General features: G+C 52.5%; 8 protein-coding genes across 8 annotated transcripts; 4 read left to right on the top strand and 4 right to left on the bottom strand.

The window, feature by feature from the left end:
- Positions 1-703: 703 nt before the first annotated feature.
- PFLUO_LOCUS155 (uncharacterized protein) lies at positions 704-1,579 on the top strand (the record flags this gene model as incomplete). Its single annotated transcript, XM_073778600.1, has 1 exon — positions 704-1,579. The coding sequence occupies one exon, from the start codon at positions 704-706 to the stop codon at positions 1,577-1,579; it is 876 nt and encodes a 291-aa protein (XP_073634253.1).
- Positions 1,580-4,239: 2,660 nt separating this feature from the next.
- On the bottom strand, positions 4,240-5,538 carry PFLUO_LOCUS154 (3-deoxy-7-phosphoheptulonate synthase; the record flags this gene model as incomplete). Its single annotated transcript, XM_073778589.1, has 4 exons — positions 4,240-4,400; positions 4,460-5,365; positions 5,422-5,476; positions 5,533-5,538. The coding sequence occupies 4 exons, from the start codon at positions 5,536-5,538 to the stop codon at positions 4,240-4,242; spliced, it is 1,128 nt and encodes a 375-aa protein (XP_073634252.1).
- Positions 5,539-5,788: 250 nt separating this feature from the next.
- PFLUO_LOCUS153 (3-deoxy-7-phosphoheptulonate synthase) lies at positions 5,789-7,530 on the bottom strand (the record flags this gene model as incomplete). The annotated part of the gene is made up of 2 exons (XM_073778578.1): positions 5,789-5,995; positions 6,043-7,530. The coding sequence occupies 2 exons, from the start codon at positions 7,528-7,530 to the stop codon at positions 5,789-5,791; spliced, it is 1,695 nt and encodes a 564-aa protein (XP_073634251.1).
- Positions 7,531-8,121: 591 nt separating this feature from the next.
- PFLUO_LOCUS152 (uncharacterized protein) lies at positions 8,122-9,342 on the top strand (the record flags this gene model as incomplete). The annotated part of the gene is made up of 1 exon (XM_073778567.1): positions 8,122-9,342. The coding sequence occupies one exon, from the start codon at positions 8,122-8,124 to the stop codon at positions 9,340-9,342; it is 1,221 nt and encodes a 406-aa protein (XP_073634250.1).
- Positions 9,343-9,702: 360 nt separating this feature from the next.
- Positions 9,703-10,993, bottom strand: PFLUO_LOCUS151 (cytochrome c1; the record flags this gene model as incomplete). The annotated part of the gene is made up of 5 exons (XM_073778556.1): positions 9,703-9,971; positions 10,027-10,424; positions 10,485-10,547; positions 10,653-10,810; positions 10,922-10,993. 5 exons carry the CDS (start codon positions 10,991-10,993, stop codon positions 9,703-9,705), a joined length of 960 nt encoding a protein of 319 aa, XP_073634249.1.
- Positions 10,994-11,995: 1,002 nt separating this feature from the next.
- PFLUO_LOCUS150 (recycling ReCYcling 1) lies at positions 11,996-14,740 on the top strand (the record flags this gene model as incomplete). Its single annotated transcript, XM_073778544.1, has 3 exons — positions 11,996-12,104; positions 12,158-14,420; positions 14,470-14,740. 3 exons carry the CDS (start codon positions 11,996-11,998, stop codon positions 14,738-14,740), a joined length of 2,643 nt encoding a protein of 880 aa, XP_073634248.1.
- A 919-nt stretch (positions 14,741-15,659) lies between these two features.
- PFLUO_LOCUS149 (uncharacterized protein) lies at positions 15,660-16,462 on the top strand (the record flags this gene model as incomplete). The annotated part of the gene is made up of 2 exons (XM_073778533.1): positions 15,660-15,953; positions 16,010-16,462. 2 exons carry the CDS (start codon positions 15,660-15,662, stop codon positions 16,460-16,462), a joined length of 747 nt encoding a protein of 248 aa, XP_073634247.1.
- A 239-nt stretch (positions 16,463-16,701) lies between these two features.
- PFLUO_LOCUS148 (Translation initiation factor 3 subunit b) lies at positions 16,702-19,092 on the bottom strand (the record flags this gene model as incomplete). Its single annotated transcript, XM_073778522.1, has 4 exons — positions 16,702-17,130; positions 17,183-18,716; positions 18,768-18,960; positions 19,020-19,092. 4 exons carry the CDS (start codon positions 19,090-19,092, stop codon positions 16,702-16,704), a joined length of 2,229 nt encoding a protein of 742 aa, XP_073634246.1.
- Between the last annotated feature and the right edge of the window lie 277 nt (positions 19,093-19,369).

Raw genomic sequence — 19,369 nt, 5'->3', positions numbered from 1 at the left:
TCGCCTCCGCCCCAGGAAAGCCAGGCGGATGACTTCAGCCAACATGACGGACGCTGATCTGGAGCCCATATCCAGCATTGAATGCCCTTTTGAAGTTCTCTCTGTCACAGTGGACACTAGCACGCCCAAATTTGTTGTCGCTGCTATACTCCAGAACCGTGTTGGAATGGTTTGTGATCTAGAAGTATCCCAACATACGGAGAAGAGAGTTTCTTTTCAGTCGGAGGTGCCGCGTAGTCACCAGATGGCGCCACTCAACCCTACGTCTCGTCGTTATCATTACAATGTGTGCTCATCCGATCATCCACCTCGTACAATTGCAGTTTGTCCTGGGCGCCGATGCGTGGCGTTTGGCAGTTCGTCCGGGGTTGAGATACATTGGATAGATGAGACCAACGAAAAGGAACAGCGGAAGCATTTCCCCATGTCACAACCCTCGGAAATTGTGCATTTCCTGCCAAATCGCCCGGAGACACCCATGGAACTACGGCTGATATCGTCTTTGGCTGGCCCAGGGCTTCACGAGTGCGCCTGTTTGCACTCGCCATTTCCAGACCATCCCAAGAAGTGTCAGTGCCATCTTCTGGCAAATGTCCAGTCGTTCACTCGCCAGCCACCTGCCAGTTCATCGAGTCTGAGTCTTGTACGGGCCACGCATTGTCACCATTATCGAGCGGTTCCCATCAATGACGGTTTCCACATTATGTTCATCGAGCCTCGTACCGGTCTACTCTGCATTGGATCAGATGCACCCATTGGCGGCCCTACCAGTCTAACCCGAGCCTTTGTCTGCGTGCCTCCATTCGGCAAAGATCCAGCAGATATCAATAAGGAGGCTCGCGTGCCAACCATCTTCGCTGCTGGGTCAGACTTGAATTGGGGGTTGCGAGTGGTGGCTGCGTACCAAAATCGCATCGTCCTGTACACTGTTCCCTTGGATGTATTTAATGTCATCCGTAAGGAACGCGAGCGGCAAGGTGACGGCGTCATGGGTGACAGCGATCTCGCCCGCGACTGGTTTGTGGACTCAGAGCGATCCCGCAAGCGGCGCGAGAGTCTGGTGCAGAATCAAAATGGCGACTGGGAGTTCCTCCTGAGCGTCAGCTACAGACCTACAGCAATGATGTGGCCGTTCAGGATATATGGCAAAGAAATCGGCAGTGTGGATAACCTCGTGGAACTGGCCCTACAGTCTTCCAATGGCAGTGTTCGCGTCTGGGCCTTCAACGCCTCAGGAGAAGCTAGCATCTTGGATATCGACACTTTCACTACTAGCACACCGGATATTGCCACAGTCCCTTGCAAGTCTCTTACAATCGGCCCCGACGGCAGTCTGGAATCAGCTCGCTTAGTCGACCGCACCAACTCTGCTGTATTGCCTCTACGATCATGTCGCAAACGCAAGTCGAGCGAACAGCACGACGACTTCGCCAGTCGATATGGACCAAGTCGTCGGATGTCTAATATGGCACACGACTTTCAGACTATCAGAGATGGAAACTCCGGTGGCGCCTCACTCCGCCGTCCCTCCTTCGCTGCTTGTATTGTGGATTTTAAGATCCCTGAACTAGGATCGTGAGAGGGTCTGTGGAGGGAGAGCAGTAATGCTTAGGCTCTGTTCGCGGGCATCATCGGCGCTTTTGACCTTTATATACCCTTTTTCATTTCTTTCCTCTTCGCATGGAGCACGGCGGCCCTTGTTGCATTTCTGAGCATATGTATATCCATATCTCTCCTGAATATAATGTATGCTACATTTGATTCAATCTAAATCTCACCTTTTGTCCAATGTTGCAGCGCTATGTCAACTCGCCGTGACACGTAAAATGTAGAGCTAATTATTTAAAAAGAACGCCCTCCCAATGGCTTCAATATTTTGACAAGCATACCAAACTACGACTTCCATGCCGTACAGGATATAGGCTCCTTGTTTTTGACGGCCATTAATCCCACAAGGCCCGTGAATTCATCAATTCGAGCAGAATAGAATTATTCCACTCAGCTTCCCATCAAAGCTCAGACATTGACTTCGACTACTCGATTCACGCCAATTCCTCAAACACAAGCACTATTATCGAAAGACTATGAGCTTGGAGAATACGATAGGGCGATAATAATGACAAGGGGGTAAGATTAAAATACTTCAGATATATCCCAACCATGGACTCTACTACCGCTAGCGTCATGTCTTACTATTCAATCTCTACCAACAATAGCCACAAAATTACGAAGGAAGATCTTCCCAGCTAATCCTATCCCTAATTTAGCGAAAATTTAGCGCCGGCGCTAGAAGTAACTTATTAGGGGCGTATTACCCAAGCAGAACTAGCTACCTAGCCTACAACTCAGAGGCGGCTAATGTCCCTAAAATTTAAGCGTCAGGCCGATAAAGGGGGTGTTGTTTGTGGCAGGGACTCGGATACCCTCATATGGCCTCGGGATATCTAGGCGATTAAGAAACAAAGAGGGAAGTAGGTGTCGGATGCTAAATAGAAAGGGGGCTGAGATATGCCGCCAGGCCGAAGTTAGAAACTAAGAAAATTAGAGAAGAGCTGGGGAGCTTGAATAGGTCAATGGGGATGACGGCCAGCCACTTTATGCTATAGACAGACTGGGGATGGTGCTGTGAATAGCTTCAAAAGGTAGTAGATAGGGTAAAGATTTTCATTAGACTGATACTTCATTGGACTAAGGAAACCCACAACGTCCGACTTTAAGGGACAATTATAGCTTCTTTCTAGAAGAATGCAACTCCCTAGTTACGCCCCGCAGCCTAGTGACAGAGGACTAAAGGATCATGCGTTGGTTGGAGAGCATCCAGAATACTTAGATGGTACTAGCGGGCGGGCGTAAAAGCGGGCCGTTTGTGAGAAGTAATGTTAAAAAGGAATACTGTATATAGTTATGCCATGGGGGCTAGAACTATGCTAATGTCATATTGACCAGCCCCCTAGTAGTCGGAGAGACCTACGGCATAAAATTCCGTGGTAAGATATAAAAGAGGCACTTCGTGCTCTCTTGTTACGATTCACTCTACTCTTCTCATACCCATTCGGTTCAAACCTATCCACCGAGAACGCATACAGAAAACTTCCAAAGTGTGCACTTTATACATCTATTTTACTTCTACAACCAAAGCCATGCATTACTCTATCCTTGCTATCTTGGCCCTCCAGGTCACTTCCCTGGTATCGGCAGCTGCTACCATGAATATGGAGAGGCGACAAAACGCATGCCTGGGCACATGCAACGTTATCAAAATATACTACGACGATCAGGGTAGTAGTGCCTGCTCAGACTCCACGTATCAAGATGACGTGTCGTACTGCATAACCTGCGTTCAGAACAATGGTGGTGATTTGAGCGATTGGCCTGAGCTCGATTACTGCTAGTTCGCAGTCCTTCCATAATATGGGGATCGACTTCTGTCATATTCCTTTCGATCTCCGACTAGATGACGCGTGCACTTAAGCTTGAAGTCTCTATCAGTCAAAACGTTTCGCTGCTCTAAGGCTTCGGTGGCATCTCAAGATTCAGGCGGTTACCTAAAGAACTGGACTTGCACTGAAACCTTTCCCTTCCTACAAGGCTGTTGCGCACTTCCTAAGTGTCTGCTGTGCTCAATATTCCTGTCTGCTTTTCGGATTTCATGAGGGATGGTGACGGGTCTAGCAATGTGCAGTTGCTGGTTTTGTGGTATTTTCCTGTTGCCTCTATCAAAGGATATTTGTATAGAGATATTTGTTACTATCGAAACTGAAATAATGAAACTATCCAAGCACCCACAAAAATAAGCCCCATAGGCCCAAGCCACGGCTTCCTTCTCCTATACCTTTGTACATTGTCCATCCGACCCCCGTCCTTTTGTCGCGCCCCCATTAGGCCCTGATCCGCCCCACCCGCTGGCCTCTGGCCTTTGCAATGTATTTCGACAAATTCTATTATTCCTTGTGGAAACGCATTGAATCCAACAGAGAAAATAGAGGACTTCGAAAAATAGACCTCCCTCCTCCGGTATAGATACCTCCTCAGATGCTTTAGGATTAGTGCATGAAGATTTACCTTAACATACTAAAACTTTATGATAACTACAATTGCAGGCAAGGCATAGAAAGACTTGGAGCTGGTTATCACTTTGTCGCGGATAATGAATGAATGGGACAATCTTCGGGTATATAAGTCCATTGAAAAACTTTTTGTTTCTAACCCAGAATACATATGAAGTCATTAGAAATATATCTAGCTGGACCCATTGGCCGCCAGTTTCTGTCTCCGGGAACGCACAGCCTGGGCCAGGTTCTCAAGCACAGCCTCGGTATCCTCCCAATGGATACAAGCATCTGTGATACTCACACCGTACTTCAGGCCGGCCTTGCCCTCTGGCGGGACCTTCTGATTGCCTAGGCACATAGTTAGTGATGATGATTATAATGACCGGAAATGAAACTAGGAAACGCACCCTCGTTGATGTTGCTCTCAATCATCACGCCCATAATGGCCGTCTCGCCAGCCGCGATCTGCTCGCCCAGCACGGCGGCCACCTTGGGCTGGTTCTTGTGGTTCTTCTCCGAGTTACCGTGGCTGCAGTCGACCATTAGACGTGGTGTCAGGCCCTTGGAAATCAGCTTCTCCTTGGCATCCTTGATGCTGCCTGCGTCGTAATTAGGGCCCTTCGTGCCGCCGCGCAGGATGACGAAGCAGTCCGGGTTGCCAACGGTGCCGACAATGGACACGACGCCGGGCTTGGTGACCGACAAAAAGTGATGAGGGTGTCTGACGGCGCCAATGGCATCAACGGCCACGCCTAGTGAGCCGTCTGTGCCGTTCTTGAATCCCACGGGGAACGACAGACCAGACGACAGCTCGCGGTGCACCTGCGACTCGGTGGTGCGGGCACCGACTGCACCAACGGACAGACAGTCGGAAATGAACTGTGGGGAGATGGTATCTAGCATCTCGCTGGCAATTGGCATGCCCTTGTTGGTCAGGTCGACGAACAGCTGGCGCGAGATGCGCAGTCCCTTGTTGATCTTGAAGCTATTGTCGATATCCGGGTCATTGATGAGACCCTTCCACCCGACCGTCGTGCGCGGCTTCTCCAGGTACGAGCGCATGACAATCAGCAGGTCGTCCGCGTACTTCTCCTTCATCTTCATCAGGCGGTCGCAGTACTCCAGCGCCATGTCCGGGTCATGGATCGAGCAGGGTCCGATGACCACCATCAGGCGCTGGCGCTCTGCATCCGTGCCATGTACCACAGCGGCGGCCTCGGCACGGCCCTGTAGCACCGTTTGCCGCGATTTGTCTGTCAATGCGATCTCATGCTGGAGGAGGTTGGGCGGGGTGAGCGGGTTGTAGCCCAGAACTGTGCGGGCGAGGTAAGTCTGGGAAGTTGGGATGGGCCGTGGCGATCGGGCTTACTGCGCGAGTCTTCAAGATGGCTGGTATTTCCCACATTGGGGTTCTCGATGAAGAACTGTGTCGTTTGGCGTCAGTTTTTGCTGTCATTCGGTCATAGAGGGGCTGACTCACCGACATGGCGGGGGCAGACTGGACAGAGTCGAGGGATTGGAGTCCAGGGGATCGTAGGAAGGCAATTGATCCGAAGAGGAAGAATAATAATACAACACGAAACGGGAGAGATTGAACAAGAAAAATGAGTCACTGTCGATTGCAAACGCGGCGGAGAAAAAAAAAAAGAAGTATGAAAGTCCACCGGACCCACGTGATCGGCCTCGGGGCGACCAGTCAATCATAGTGCAACACAGTAAATACTACATGGGATACATCACTCTTCCTCCTGCAGCCGCCAGACAAGTCTCATGCACAGGTCGGCGTGTTGTTGCAACATCGTCGTCACCGACTCGCGGTAAAGGGCCATCCGTACCTGCTGCGTCCGAAACAGTCGATCCAGCGCCCACAGAGATTCTTCGTGACACTCGTCCAGCACGAAGGCAATGGCCTCTCTCTCCTCGTCCAGCTGGTGGGTAAAAGACTGGGAGAGTTAGTGATCTGAGAGATCAGAAAATCGGACCTGCATACTTCATTCGTCTCAAGCATGAGTTCAGTCACAACTCTATGCGCCTCCTGTAGAGAAGCCATCCATTCTATTATTTGATCGTACGGTGAGGATTCCTGTTGGGGAAGAGAGGAGGCGGACATGGTCGCGGCATTATCTCGTCGGTGATGTGGCACGGGTGTCATTGGTTCTGGCGCAATGGCTGCGGCCTTTTCGAGGTCAACTTGGTTGCCATCATCATTCCGAACCGGGCGGCTTCCATTGCGTGGCCATTTCAGGTAGAGAGGAGGTCCGAAGAGCGTGCCTTTGGTCAATCGCTTCAGAATTTCTTTCTTTCCACAGTCGAGAGGGTAATAGTTCAAGGAAATCTCCCGGTGGAAAGTGCACATCAGTTGGGCAGACTGCGACGACCGAAAGTCTCCCCAACCATCCGCCGTCTCTGCCTCGGTGCTGGATGGCAGAATGGGTCCTGCTCGGGACTCAGAGTCGATCATTCCAGGATCCTGTCTAAGATACATGTCTTCTTGAGGCAGAAGACGAGGACTCCCATTCTGGTCAACAATGCTGCATTTCGGCATTGGTCTGTGGATCCTCAGGCCCGGGTCTGTCTCTTCGGCGGAAAATTTTGTGGCAAGCAGAGGTCTTTGTGACTCAGGGGTGCTGTCGAAGCTTGGTATGAAATGGTCCGTGTATGCAGTATAAAACGGATCCTGTGATCCATTGGTTTGAAAAGAAGAACTTGGTTGCTGGAAAGCCGTGGGAGTAGCCTGATCGCCAGTGATTAACTGGACAGCATAGTCAGACGAGCTCATCGGTTGGAAATGACCTCGGAAGACAGATCCGGTTGGGGATTGCTTGGATGGAGGCTCAAAAGTATTACCAGGCTCATCATTGTTGTCTGACGCCTTGGAACCGCCGGGAATGGACGCACTGTCTTCATTAACCACCTCTTGAAAGGCGACGTTCAGCTTCTGTCCCATTTGTCTTCCTCTTCCTGGGGCTTTTTGACCCTGGGATTTCTCTGGCTGGCCATCAATCGGTGCAGTTGAATGTTCACCTGGAGTGTCTACCGTGTCTGTAATGTTCATTGGGTCTAACCCTGTGGAAGTTGCACCCACAGCGACAACAGGGTTCGTTGTCAGTGGCAATTGAAGTTTGCTGGATCTTTTTCCGTTCGCTGCCAGCCTTTTGGCCTTTCGGCGTTTTGTGTAGGTCATGGGGGCCATGGATGCACGTTTTCGTTTATGCATGGGCTTTGCATTGGCGTTTTCTGGAACTGGGGATGAGACCGAGGTTGTTTCGTCTCCAATGTCACACTTGGACAGATCATCATGGCTCGGCAGCAAACTCTCCTCCTGATCCTCTGTTTTGTTCGAAGCTTTCATCTTTTGGCGGACTGGTCTCCTGATACGAGGAGACGTTGACAACTGAGACGAGGGCTTGGAGTGCAATGACCCAGTACCACCCGGGCCTTCCTCTGCCACATCTCGTTCCATCGCAGAGAGCTCCATTGTCAAACAAAGTGGGGAGGCTGACTTGAGGATGGAAGAGCGGAGGGAAGAGGGAGAGACAGGCAGGCAAGTGCGACCAGTCACCGGGGTGGACCACCGCTGAAAGACTGGACATCGAAAAGCCCTCCTTTACCACTCTGTCAGTAACTCGAGGCTACAAATAAGCTGAGCATCAAAATCGAACAGCTTCACATCACAGTCCCATCGCATTCGTTCTACTTCTCGGTGTTCTTTTGTACTCTCCATTGGGTCAACCCGGGGAACTTGCCCTCCCATCATTTGTAACTACACAGCAGCACCGTCGACCGTTTAGACATGACGAATACCACAAATATAGACTATGTATATCCTAATTAGTTATAGTTCGTTGGTCGTCGCAGACCCGGACCCGACCGACTTAGTCAGACCGATTATCAAGCACGGATGACGGGCGAACTGATCTCCGACGGGGTGAGATGCGTCTAATTGCCCCGGACAGGCCGACAAGTGAATTCAGATATAAAGGACCTAGGGCTAGCACTTCTGGCTGGCTCCTCGGTCATTATCATTCCTAACTGTCTGCAGCACTTGTGCTGACTGGGCTACACAATCATGACACACCCCGACGAAGATCCCTCGCAGGACCACTTCAGCGGCACACAGTCTCTCAACCGACTGCGCTCTCTCTTGCCCGGCCCCATTGCCAGACCTTCCACTCCCGATGCCGTCTCCTTACCAACCACAACCGTCGCGCGCCAGCGCGCGTCAAGTGTCGCCGCCTCCATCGATCAGGATGAACACCTCGCCGAGAAGATCGCGGAGCAACAGGAGCACGGAGCCAGCCTGACGGGTCTACTCGCAGAGAAGGAAACCATTCTCTACCTGGCGTACGGGTCCAATCTGGCATCGAAGACCTTTCGCGGTGTGCGTGGCATCAAGCCGCTGTCGCAGATCAATGTGCTCGTGCCCGAGCTGCGATTGACCTTCGATCTGCCCGGTATTCCATACGCCGAGCCGTGTTTCGCGGGCACCCAGTTCCGCGATCCAGAGAAGGCAGATGACTCGGCTGGAGAGGCAGAAGATGAAGCCTGGGATGTACTCGGCAATTCCTCCGTGTCGGAGAAGGCACCGCTCATGGTCGCCACCGAGGCGCATCGGAACCGATGGCACAAGCCGCTCGTCGGCGTCGTCTACGAAGTCACGCTGGCCGACTACGCTAAGATCATTGCCACCGAGGGCGGTGGACGAGGCTACCGCGATGTTGTGGTCGACTGCCACGCGTTCCCGAAGTCGTACAAGCCCGCCGACCCCGTCCCCGAGCACCCAGGGACACCCGCCTTCAAGGTACACACCCTACTCTCACCCAGGGCCGACGAAGCGCGACGGCACAAGCAATGCGGAATTACCCACACACATGCGCCACGGAACCCCTGTGGTCTGAGCGCGCTCTTCATCAAATCCCAGCCGCACCTCCGTCCGGATCCCGAGTATGCGCAGCCGTCGGCCCGGTATCTGAATCTGCTTACGACTGGCGCCGCGGAGCACCAGCTTCCTATCGCTTATCAGACATATCTGGCTCAGATCCGGCCGTATAAGATCACTTCCACGCGGCAGAAGATTGGAAAGGTTGTCTTCCTTGCTATGTGGGGACCCGCGCTCCTGACAGTTATGACATTGTCGAAGGTGTTTGCCGGGCCCGACGGGCGCAGTCCGCCGTGGGTAGTGGTGTTCGTCGATTTGGTGATTGAAGCTGTGTGGAAGAGTTATGACTTGGTTTTTGTCAAGTTGTTTGGGGATGGTGAGAGGACGGTGGAGCCTGATGATACCCTTTGAAAAGCTCAGTGTACTATACCATGCTCGCCACTTGTGTATATATATATATATACAGCTCGAAGATATAGCTCCTATCGGATGCGATGTACAATCGGCTCCGCTTCTACGGGTCGTAGGGAGAATGTCACAACAAAGGAAATTAATTCAGTGATTCCTCGAGCAAACGGTTTTCAAAAGACAAAAAGGAATATATCTAGGATACACAGATACAAGGGGTTTCTTGTAGCGTTCTAACAAGACAAGGCCAACGACCATAGATGAACACAACAGATCAGTCGGGCAAGACAGGCCAGGAGCAGTATCAGTCTGCCCGGATCACACCTGGTCTTTCCCTCCCATAACAGCCATGCGGCGACACGTTTAGCGGCGGGGCCGGATCGGAGGGCTGTACACGATCTTTCGCGACTTGATCGGCGACCACTTGTAGCGCTTGACCCAGACGCTGATGGCGAACAGACCGGTCAGGAGAGTGATGGCCTTGACACCCATCTTCTTGCGGTCGTCCATCTCGGGCTCGGCGGACCAGTTCAGGAACTCGACGACGTCCTTGGCCATCTGGGAAGTGGTGGCGGGAGTGCCGTCCTCGTACTCAACGACACCGTCGAACAGGACACGGGCCATAGCAATACCTGCAGACCCAATTAGCTTTGTGGGTTGACATGACATCCCCAAATCACTACATACCGGTACCAGGGAAGTAAGGGTTAAAGTTCATGCCCGCAGCGACGTTGGCGCCCGCGGGGGGCTCATCGGGGTAGCCGGTCAGCAGGCTGAACACGTAGTTGCAGCCACCGTGGCGGCCCTTGATGATCAAGCTGAGATCCGGGGGCAGAGCACCGCCGTTGGCGGCACGAGCAGCCTCGTCGTTCTTGTAAGGGGCGGGGATGTAGTCCGACAGCTTTCCGGGCCGCTTCTCGAGCTCGCCCTCGTCGTTGGGCTCGGTGTCGTACTCGTTCTCTTCGGCCATGGCCTTCATCTCATCGACGGTGTGCATCACACCAACGAACGAGCGCCATGGGACACGGTTCAGGGAGTGGCAGCTAGCGCAGACTTCGCGGTAAACCTGGAAACCACGGCGGAGGCTTTTGGGGGGGCTGTTAGTGTTCACCGGTCGCGACGGCATGAGATTGAAAAAAACTTACGCAGCATGGTCGAAGGTCTTGTTGAAGCGCTCATGCACCCAGGGGTACTGGGCGGGGTGCAATCTGAAAGGAAGTCGCAAGTTAGCCCAACTGGTCGTTGATCGCACAATTCTCGGTTCGGCGTCACGGGGCGACCCGGGTAGTCCATCACGAGGGGAATTCACTCACCCCTCCTCAGCAGGAGTCATGGCAAATGCCTCCTGGCCATAGAGGTGGTAATACCACGCAGCAGAACCGGCAGCCGCGGCCGTTGCGAGGGACGCAGTGATTGTGAGGTAGAAGGGGGAGCTGGCGAATTCGGCACCGGCGGCGGTGGAAGAGGCACGCTATCGGGTATGTCAGTCAATGGCCGAAAAATCAATGGCTCTCGAGCTGGGCCAGCGATTGCCCTCTCTGTCGGAACTCAATGGATGGATTGGAGGGTGGACGAGGCGTACCGTGGCCGTCTTGCCGAGCGACTGGCGTGCGATGGCCCGGGAGGGCACGCGCAGGGCGGAACGTGCCAGCATGGCGAAATCGAACCCTCCGATCAATATGAATGGATGGGAGCGCAGCAGCGAAGCAGGGAAGGAGGGTGGTGGGGGAGGGCGGAGGAGAGCGTGGTGAGTGAAGAAGCAGTAGCGGAAGAGAAGAAGTGGAAGAGTCTTAGGTTAGGGGATTACGTACACGCTCATTGGCTGCTGCTCCCCGACCCGGTGAAAACCGCGAATAATTCTCGGGAGACTCGACATAGTGTACTATATTGTCTTCCATAAAGAACAACAAGTGAGGAATTTATTATCACTAGAAAACATTGTGAAGGAGCCAATTATTTTGAGATAGCTGGATATTTGTTTGCTGTAGTTGGACATTGGAAGTAGGTACAAAGCTAGGCACTCTGGGTAGACTCTAAATTTGCCCTACCATGATGTCTCGACTATTGTGAATCTGACACAATTTGACGTAGGTATTTTCAGGGGCTTGATTCCTAATAAACGGATGTCAAGAAGTAGATAGTGTTGTTGTGAATATTGCCTGGTGTGCAAGTATATATTCGGTGAGAGGTCAAGCACACCAAGTAAAACCAAACACTCAACATTTATGTTTTATCTCAGCAACGTTATGACATAGATACGATCTTTTTCCAATAATAATATCCAATCATCTACTCATATTTTCGGTCAATCGAATTCTATCTAACCCTGTTTCACCCCCTCAATTTCTGCCGACGGCGGTGAGCACACCACTGATCTGTGCCGATCGTGGAATGTGTCTCCGATTGCAGAACAAAAAAAGAAGAGTGCTACTTCCTGGGCGCTCATGATGCGACCCTGAGTTGATTTGCTTCAATGGTCTGTTTCTGATCCACCGTACTATTCTCGGCATTTCTCTTCTGGCCTGAACCTGCCCGCTTCACAACAACCCCAGAGATCTGGTGTCGAAGCACTCCAGAAACAGCTGTGCTGTGTGGCCTAGGGCTGGCCAGCTGAGGTCATTTCTGGCATTTTCGATGAACATTTCAAGATCACAAGATGTCAAATCCCAAGAAAGGCTCAAGGCCCGCCACTCCGCGGCGAGATGTGTTGGCCTCGCTGCGGATGGCGTCTATGGAAGAGAAGGCTCGAGCATCTCTTCCAGCAGGTGCGCGCAAAAAGGAAAAGCTCCTCCCGAAAAGACGTACTGATAGCGAGTAGAGATCATAGCATTGATTTTCGAGCACCTGGGCCCCGCCGACCTCGTCCGAGCCGCGCGATGTTCCAAGCTTATGCACGAAATGGCCTACGACGACACGCGGTGGGTACAGCGATTGAAGCGAATAGGCTGCTGGGATGAAACCGAAGCGCGAAAACACAACGAGAAGATTTACGAAACGATTGCCAAGCTGGAAACTGCAGAACAAGAAGAGACCAAATCGAGCGAGGATGGTGCCCATCCTACAGTATCCATCGAACAGAAACTTGCCGATGGATTCGACAAGATAGACCTGGTCAACACGGCTCCCCAGCCAGACATACTCGCGGCCGTGGATGATCCCGTACTGGGCGTGCTAAAGCAAGCCAAGTCTATCCGAGGTGAGGCACGGCAGGAATACGGCAAGATCCATGCTGCATTGGCACCATTCTATAACGACATTGGACGATCAGGGCCATCATTTGATACTCTAGTTTTCACGAAGTATAAAGACCCGAAATCTCAAGCGCAGTTATTATCGCAACTGCTGGCATTTGCGAAATGTGACATGGCCGATGGATGGAAAGAGCGGACAGATCAATTAGAGACGACGGTGTCCATGTTTGAGACTGCTGCGCTCAATGAATTCCGGAAAGGATACGAAAATGATGACATTGAGGGCACGATGCGGGAATATGCCCATGTATTGTGGACGCTGAATGGCGGCAAGTCGGCCGTCGAATTTTTCATTCATCACAACCATCTGATGACACAAAAGTCTGAACTGGGGAGAGCTGCTGACTGCATCGATGAGTCGACTGGCAATGTGAAGTTGCAACATACCCAGGCCTTCTTTACCCGCCTGAGCGTTGCCTACAACGAGCAACTCTCGATTATGAACCGGGCTTTCCCCCGAGACATGAACGTGACGTCTCCTTTTATGGAAAAAGTTGGCCAGGACGTGCTGTCTCCCTTTCTGACGGCCATATTTGACGAGCTGCACCGCAGCAACATGGAGTCGTATCTCACCGCCATCTCGGTAACCTTTGTCCAGTGCATGAACCTATCAGAAGCCCTATTACCCTCCCGAAGCTCTGGGGATAAGTTTGACGAATACCTGGACAAGGTAATCACCAAAATCTTCGAACCGCACATCGACCTGTATTTGGCAGAAGAGCTGGACTTTTTCCGGAAAGCATCCGAGGCCGCGGTGGTTGACTGGGACCGACAGCTGTCTGAACAGGCCGCTTCTACGGAATCATACTTGATGTCCAACATCAATCGACAGGCAGATAAGCGAGACTTCCTGACTTCATTCAAGAAAGTCATCATGATGCCCGTGAACATTCTCCCCAGTTTTTCCGGAAAAGCTCCCGAAGAACCCAAATCAGGCTCAGAAACAAATGGACGCAATTCGCCGGCAATCAAGAGCCCCAACCGGTTTTCGACCATTTCATCACCAGCTCCGGTGCTCATGGAGGAAGTCCCGACCACCGAACTGGCCGCCAAGGCGGCAATCATGAAATCGAAGATGGAAGGCATTCGATCACTATTCAGCATTGAAATCGCTCTGAGTCTTGTTCACTCCGCAAAGACGAGCCTGGAGAGAGCGGCTCAGTTTGTGCGACTGGGTGGAGAGACTGGCAGGGCCGCGAAGCAACAGTGCGAGGCGATTTTTGTATCATTACTCCGAATTCTGGGGCACCGACATGTTATCGTTGGGTTTGACAAGGCCGTCGATCATCTCTCCAACTACCGGCCACGCGAGCATGAGGAGCGCGACCAGTCTGGGGTCGAGCCTCTCGTGACCTTCTTGGAGCTGGTCAATGTCGGCGATCTGATCTTGCAGATGATGGACGTGTTCTACGAGCAGGAACTCATCGGCACAAGACTGACCGACCGGAATGACTTCGTCGATCCCGCTGTGAAGGAGAAGAAGAAATTCGAGCAGATGCTCGACGAGCGGGTAGCAGCTGGCCTGAACAAGGGTATTGATGTCCTCATGGAAGAGGTAGACTATATTCTTGCAACGCGACAGCTGGCCACTGATTTCAACCCGGGAGTTTCGGCAGATCCACATCGGCAGACAATGGACGTGGGCGTCAGTGAAGCAGCCGCTGCTGTGGTTGACGTAGCGTCCTCACACACACAGATGCTGGTGGGAAGCACCGACAAGAGCACGCTGGACGTTTTCAACCAAGAGGTCGGACTGCGGCTTTTCACAGCATTGTGCAAGCATCTTAAGCGACAGCGGATCAGCGTCGAGGGATCCCTGAAGCTGATAAGGTATATTATTGCCGCCTTTTCTTTATGATTCATTGCTAACCAGCCACAGTGACATGAACCACTACTTCAAATTCGTACAGACGCTGAGGAACAACGAGCTCCTCCTTTACTTCAAGGTTTTCCGCGAGCTGGCCCAGATCTACTTGATCGATCCGTCAGACGCCAAAGAGCTGGCAACGCTCATCGCTGATGTTGAGCGCTTCCAAGGAATCTGGCGCGTGGAAGAGGTGTACGAGTTTGCTGAACGGCGCGCCGACTGGTATCAGGTGAAACGTGATGTGGAACGGGCTATGTATGGCTTTGGGTGCAGCGTGATGTAGATATTCCCCTCGGTATCTAGATTTGCATAGCGATATTTACACAACAGGCATTTATGGGTCATGACAGGCAGAACATTGACTATGAGCTTCATTTTCAACTTGACTATCATTTAAAATAATCACTGTGCCGGATTCCACTGGCTGCGAGCCCGGATCTGGACAATATGCCGCTAGGTTGCAGCAGTAGATTCGTTGGCCTCCAATCTGTTCATTTTCCAGTTGTCTTGGCAGCCACAAGCCCTAACTGCATCGCCCACTTTACCCAGCTCCCTATAGATCTCAATTCTTTTTTTCTTTTCGACTTACGCATTAGATCATTCAAGTTAATTAATTCGTGTCAACACAAATCTAGCAGTCCGTGCCCAATCCGGCGCACAGGTGGCGCACCACATGTGCGCCGGATGCTACCATCCAACCACTGACGTCAACAGCGGCTGCTGGAACACGATGAAACGCTTTGCCCTGAGACCCCGCGAAATTTTCCCTGACGATAGGCACAGAAAGCACGATTCAGAGAGAAAAAAAAAAGAGCATTGGCCCGGTTTCAATTGAGGCTGGTAAACACAGGCCATATTTAGTTTTTAGTTTCTAATCCTGGGCTGGACCTGGGTGGTGTCTGAATGTTACGATGATATGATTGCTCATACACTTCCCGCCAGACTTTGTTCCTTGGGTTCAGATAAAAGCCTATGACATCTTCTCCAGGTACTGTGCTGCCCTGACATTCGGCTACGTCTATTACCTACTACATCATTGCCGGCTTAGCTCGGATAGTCTTCTTGATTTTTCTCTTTTCTAGTTCAATAGAGACCAATTCATTCACGATCTGAAAAAGAAACAGTGCATGCTTTCAATTCAGAAAATGCAGTGATCGCCATACAATATCTTCAATACTCCAGTATACATGCATATACCAGGCATGAGGACCACCGTCAGCCTAGTCTCATGGCACTGGCTTCTTCTGGTCGTCTTCAGTGCCATAGTGTCCGCCGACGAGGTCATTATGGTAAAGGACGAAACTACCGTCACCGTGATCGCCATGCCCACTTCACCACATCCACCTTCTTATACCTCGCAAAATGACTTCAAATCCACCGTCCTGCAAACAAGTAACGACTACAGGGCTGTCCACGACGCAAATCCCCTATCATGGAACGAGAAGCTGGCGAATTACGCGAAGAATTGGGCCGAGAAGTGTATCTGGGAACACTCGGTATGTATTCTTCATTCCTTGATACATTATGAATTTATGAACTGACTATTGGGTAGCATGGCCCCTACGGCGAGAACCTCGCATACGGATACGCCAATGCCTCCTCCGCTGTGGATGCATGGGGCAACGAGGGCGCCGACTATAACTTCAAAAAGCCCACCGGCTTCACGGAGAAGACGGGCCATTTTACGCAGTTGGTGTGGCGGTCTACCACGGAGGTGGGCTGTGCGGCCATTAACTGCGGGTATAAGGACGACTCTAGACATGCTCGGCGAGGTCCTGTTCTGGAGGATCGAGCTGCGGACGGGACTTCTCACGCCCAAGGATGGTTTGTCGTGTGCGAATATAAACCAGGAGGCAACGTCGTTGGCGATCACAATGAGTTCTTTAGGAAGAACGTTCGCGCGGCAAACTCTTCTATGACCACCACAAGCCCAGGCACGCGGCCGACGGTCGTGGCCTTGCTGTTGTTGGGGACGGTGGGAATCGGATTTGGATTATATGGATGAGTATGGATCACGGCATCTACCAGGGAAAGATTAGATATAGAATGGACAGTTTGCCGTCAGGTTGCAACAGTAGATTCGTAGGCATCTCTCATGCTATCCACATTGCACATCAAAGAATCATCATCGCACAGACAAGCTCAATCTAATGGTTTTGAGGGGCGTCCCGTATATCGCCGAGGGGACCAACAGACAAGGACGAAAACAAAGGAAAAACATTATATGCGAAGGAAACAAATTCATCAGAGAACGACTTCCTCGGTCTCCTCGATGATCTCCTCCACTAATTCCTCGACCACCGTCTCGCCCTCGTCCGCGCCGGCGGGTGGTGCATCCAGAGCATGCTTAGCCGAGTCGACATCCTCGGGCAAATCGAAGGCCTCCTTCTCCTCGGCCAGGAGCTCCTTCTCGCGCTGGATCCAGGCTGCCCACTCGTTGAGCACGCGCTTGCGGGTCTCCACCACGGCAGTGTTGGCAATGTCCACGGCGTACTTGTCCTCCTCCTCGAACTCCTTCGAGTACTCGCGCAGATTCTTGCGCACCTGCTTCTGCTCCTCCTTGCTGAGCAGAGTAGCGGGGCGCGGGCGCCAGCTGAACTGCTTAAACTTTTCCGTAGGGTTCTCCGACAGGGTGGTGCCGGAGAAAGTGTGCAGGTTCCAGCCATTTTCCATCTAGTATCCCGAGTTAGTAAAAGAAATCGACAAAGAAATTCCGAGGACCTACCGAGTGAGTCCACACACTGGCGCTGCTGACCACGTAGCGACCAGTGGAATCCCAGTCAATGTCGGTCACACCGTAGTGCTCGGCCGTCCTCATCAGCTGGACGTTAGCCGCCAGATCCTTCTCAGCCTCAACCCTCTCGCCCTCAAAGTCCATATCCCAGAAATCCATGTCGAAGCTGGATTGCGAGTGCACGGTTGCCACCACGACAAACCGGCCCTTTGGCGACCAGTAGATGCCGTTGCTGTTCTTCTTGTCGACCGTCCGAACCAGCTTGAAGTTGCCAGCTGTGCTGCCCTTCTTCTCCGTAGCAAAGAATGACACTGACGTCTTGGGGGGCGCGGCAGAGCCGGCCGGGGCCTCACCCGTGGTGATGAGAACGAATCGAGAGCCGTTGGGCTCCCAGGCAAAGTTGATCACCGTGTCCTTGAGACTGTCAACCACCTCCACCGGTACGCCCTTCTCCTTCACCCGGAAAATTTCCAGGTTGGTTGCCATTGACTTCTTGGACTTGGAGTGACGATCGACCTTGACGCAGACGTAGGCACCTTGCGATTGCCAGTGCAGCTTGACATCAGACACATTGAACAGGTTTCGCGTCCGCACGATCTCCTTCGTTGGCACGGTCATCATCGCCACACGAGCCGGGTTGCTGCCAATTTCGGGAGTCCAGAAGCAGAGAAGCTGCTCGTATTGCTTCGTACCTTCCCGGCTGACCGTGGCCGGCGACCACTCAAAGTCATTAACGCCCTCAATCTTCACCGAGGTCTTGCCCAGCAGGTTCATCCGGGGTAGCTCGTAGATGGAGAGCGATTGACCCTGGAGCATACGCGCCACGTACTTCTCATCCGCGGACCACTTGAACGCGGGCCACTGCACCTTCTTCTTCGGCTGCATCTCGCCCTCGGGGATAGGGCCTGCGGTTAGGTCGTGCGAGACAAAAGACCGGAGAGGCTTGCCCGACTCGATATCCCAAACGATGATGTTCTTTCCATCCTCCTCATAGGTCAGGATCGGCTGGCCTTCCTCCACCTGGATTGGCCGCGACGACCAGGTTGTTATGTATCCCTCAAGCGGCGAAAATTCAATCAGCTGCACGAACGGGTGGGGGAATTGTTTTTGTTTCGAGAAGGATGCGCCGCCCCAGAGCTGCACACCCTGCGGGTGAACGGAAGCAAGGTAGGTACCCTTGGGGGACCATTGCACGAAAAGTTGTGTCCAGTGAGCGCGATCAACGACGTTTTCCGGCGGGTTGCCCTTGTTGTTCCAGAACACGCCCACCTTGTCGCCCCGGTAGAGGGCGAACTGATCACGGGCGTTGGCATCACCCATCCACGAGCGCAGGTGCTCCTTCTCCTTGAACGGCTCCACCTCAGGCGCCTTGTATTCCTCCTCCACGCGGCCCTCGCGACCGTAGCGTTCGATATCCATCAATTTGTTGACCTGCAGAGTGTGCTTCTTGTCGAGAGGGGAGCCGTGCAGCTGCTTGACGGCGGCGACGGCCTGTTCGGGGGTTTCGTACTCGACAAAGGCGAACCTGTAAACTGATTAAAAAAGTTTATTTTCCAACCCGGACCACTTCACGCACCCTTCGGACATGCCCTTGTCGGTAAGCGGCATGAACACCGCATCTTCGGAGGTGTGGCCCACCGCATTGAGTTTTCTCAAAAGGAACTTGACTAGTTTCTGCTTGCTGTCGGCGGGCACGACGGGAAGCCCGTCGATGACGATGAATGTGTCCAAGCCCTCCTCGAGTTTGACTTCGTACTGCGCCTTGAGATCTGGGTGGGTGTTAGAGGGAGGGGCCCTTTCAAGAACACAGAAAATCCATCGCACGCACCGGAGAAGTCCACCTCTTCCTCCTCCTCCTCGTGGAGATCCTGCTCGGACAGAGTATCGAAGCTGGGCGCCATACTGGGTGTGAATCCGACTGGCGAGGGTGCTGGGACACAGAGGGATGTGGAAAAACTGCCTCTCGGTCTTTGATCGAAAATAATCCACAATCTGCCGCGCCTTTCTTTGTGCGCGCTGACTAACCACCGAATCACATGATCCTGTCTCGCTGACTCAGCCCTTTCCCCAGCTTCCCGGATCGGAGCCAGAGGCAGTGTCTAGCAAAGCATGCGAGTCCCTGCTTGCTTGTTCTGAGAAGAATCGAGCTGCTGGTCTGTCTGTTTGGGTGTCTGTGGT

The sequence above is a fragment of the Penicillium psychrofluorescens genome (genome assembly GCF_964197705.1).
Source record: "Penicillium psychrofluorescens genome assembly, chromosome: 1".
NCBI lineage: Eukaryota > Fungi > Ascomycota > Eurotiomycetes > Eurotiales > Aspergillaceae > Penicillium > Penicillium psychrofluorescens.
The sequence above is the reverse complement of the archived record's forward strand: the minus strand, read 5'-3'. Positions and strand labels throughout refer to the sequence as shown.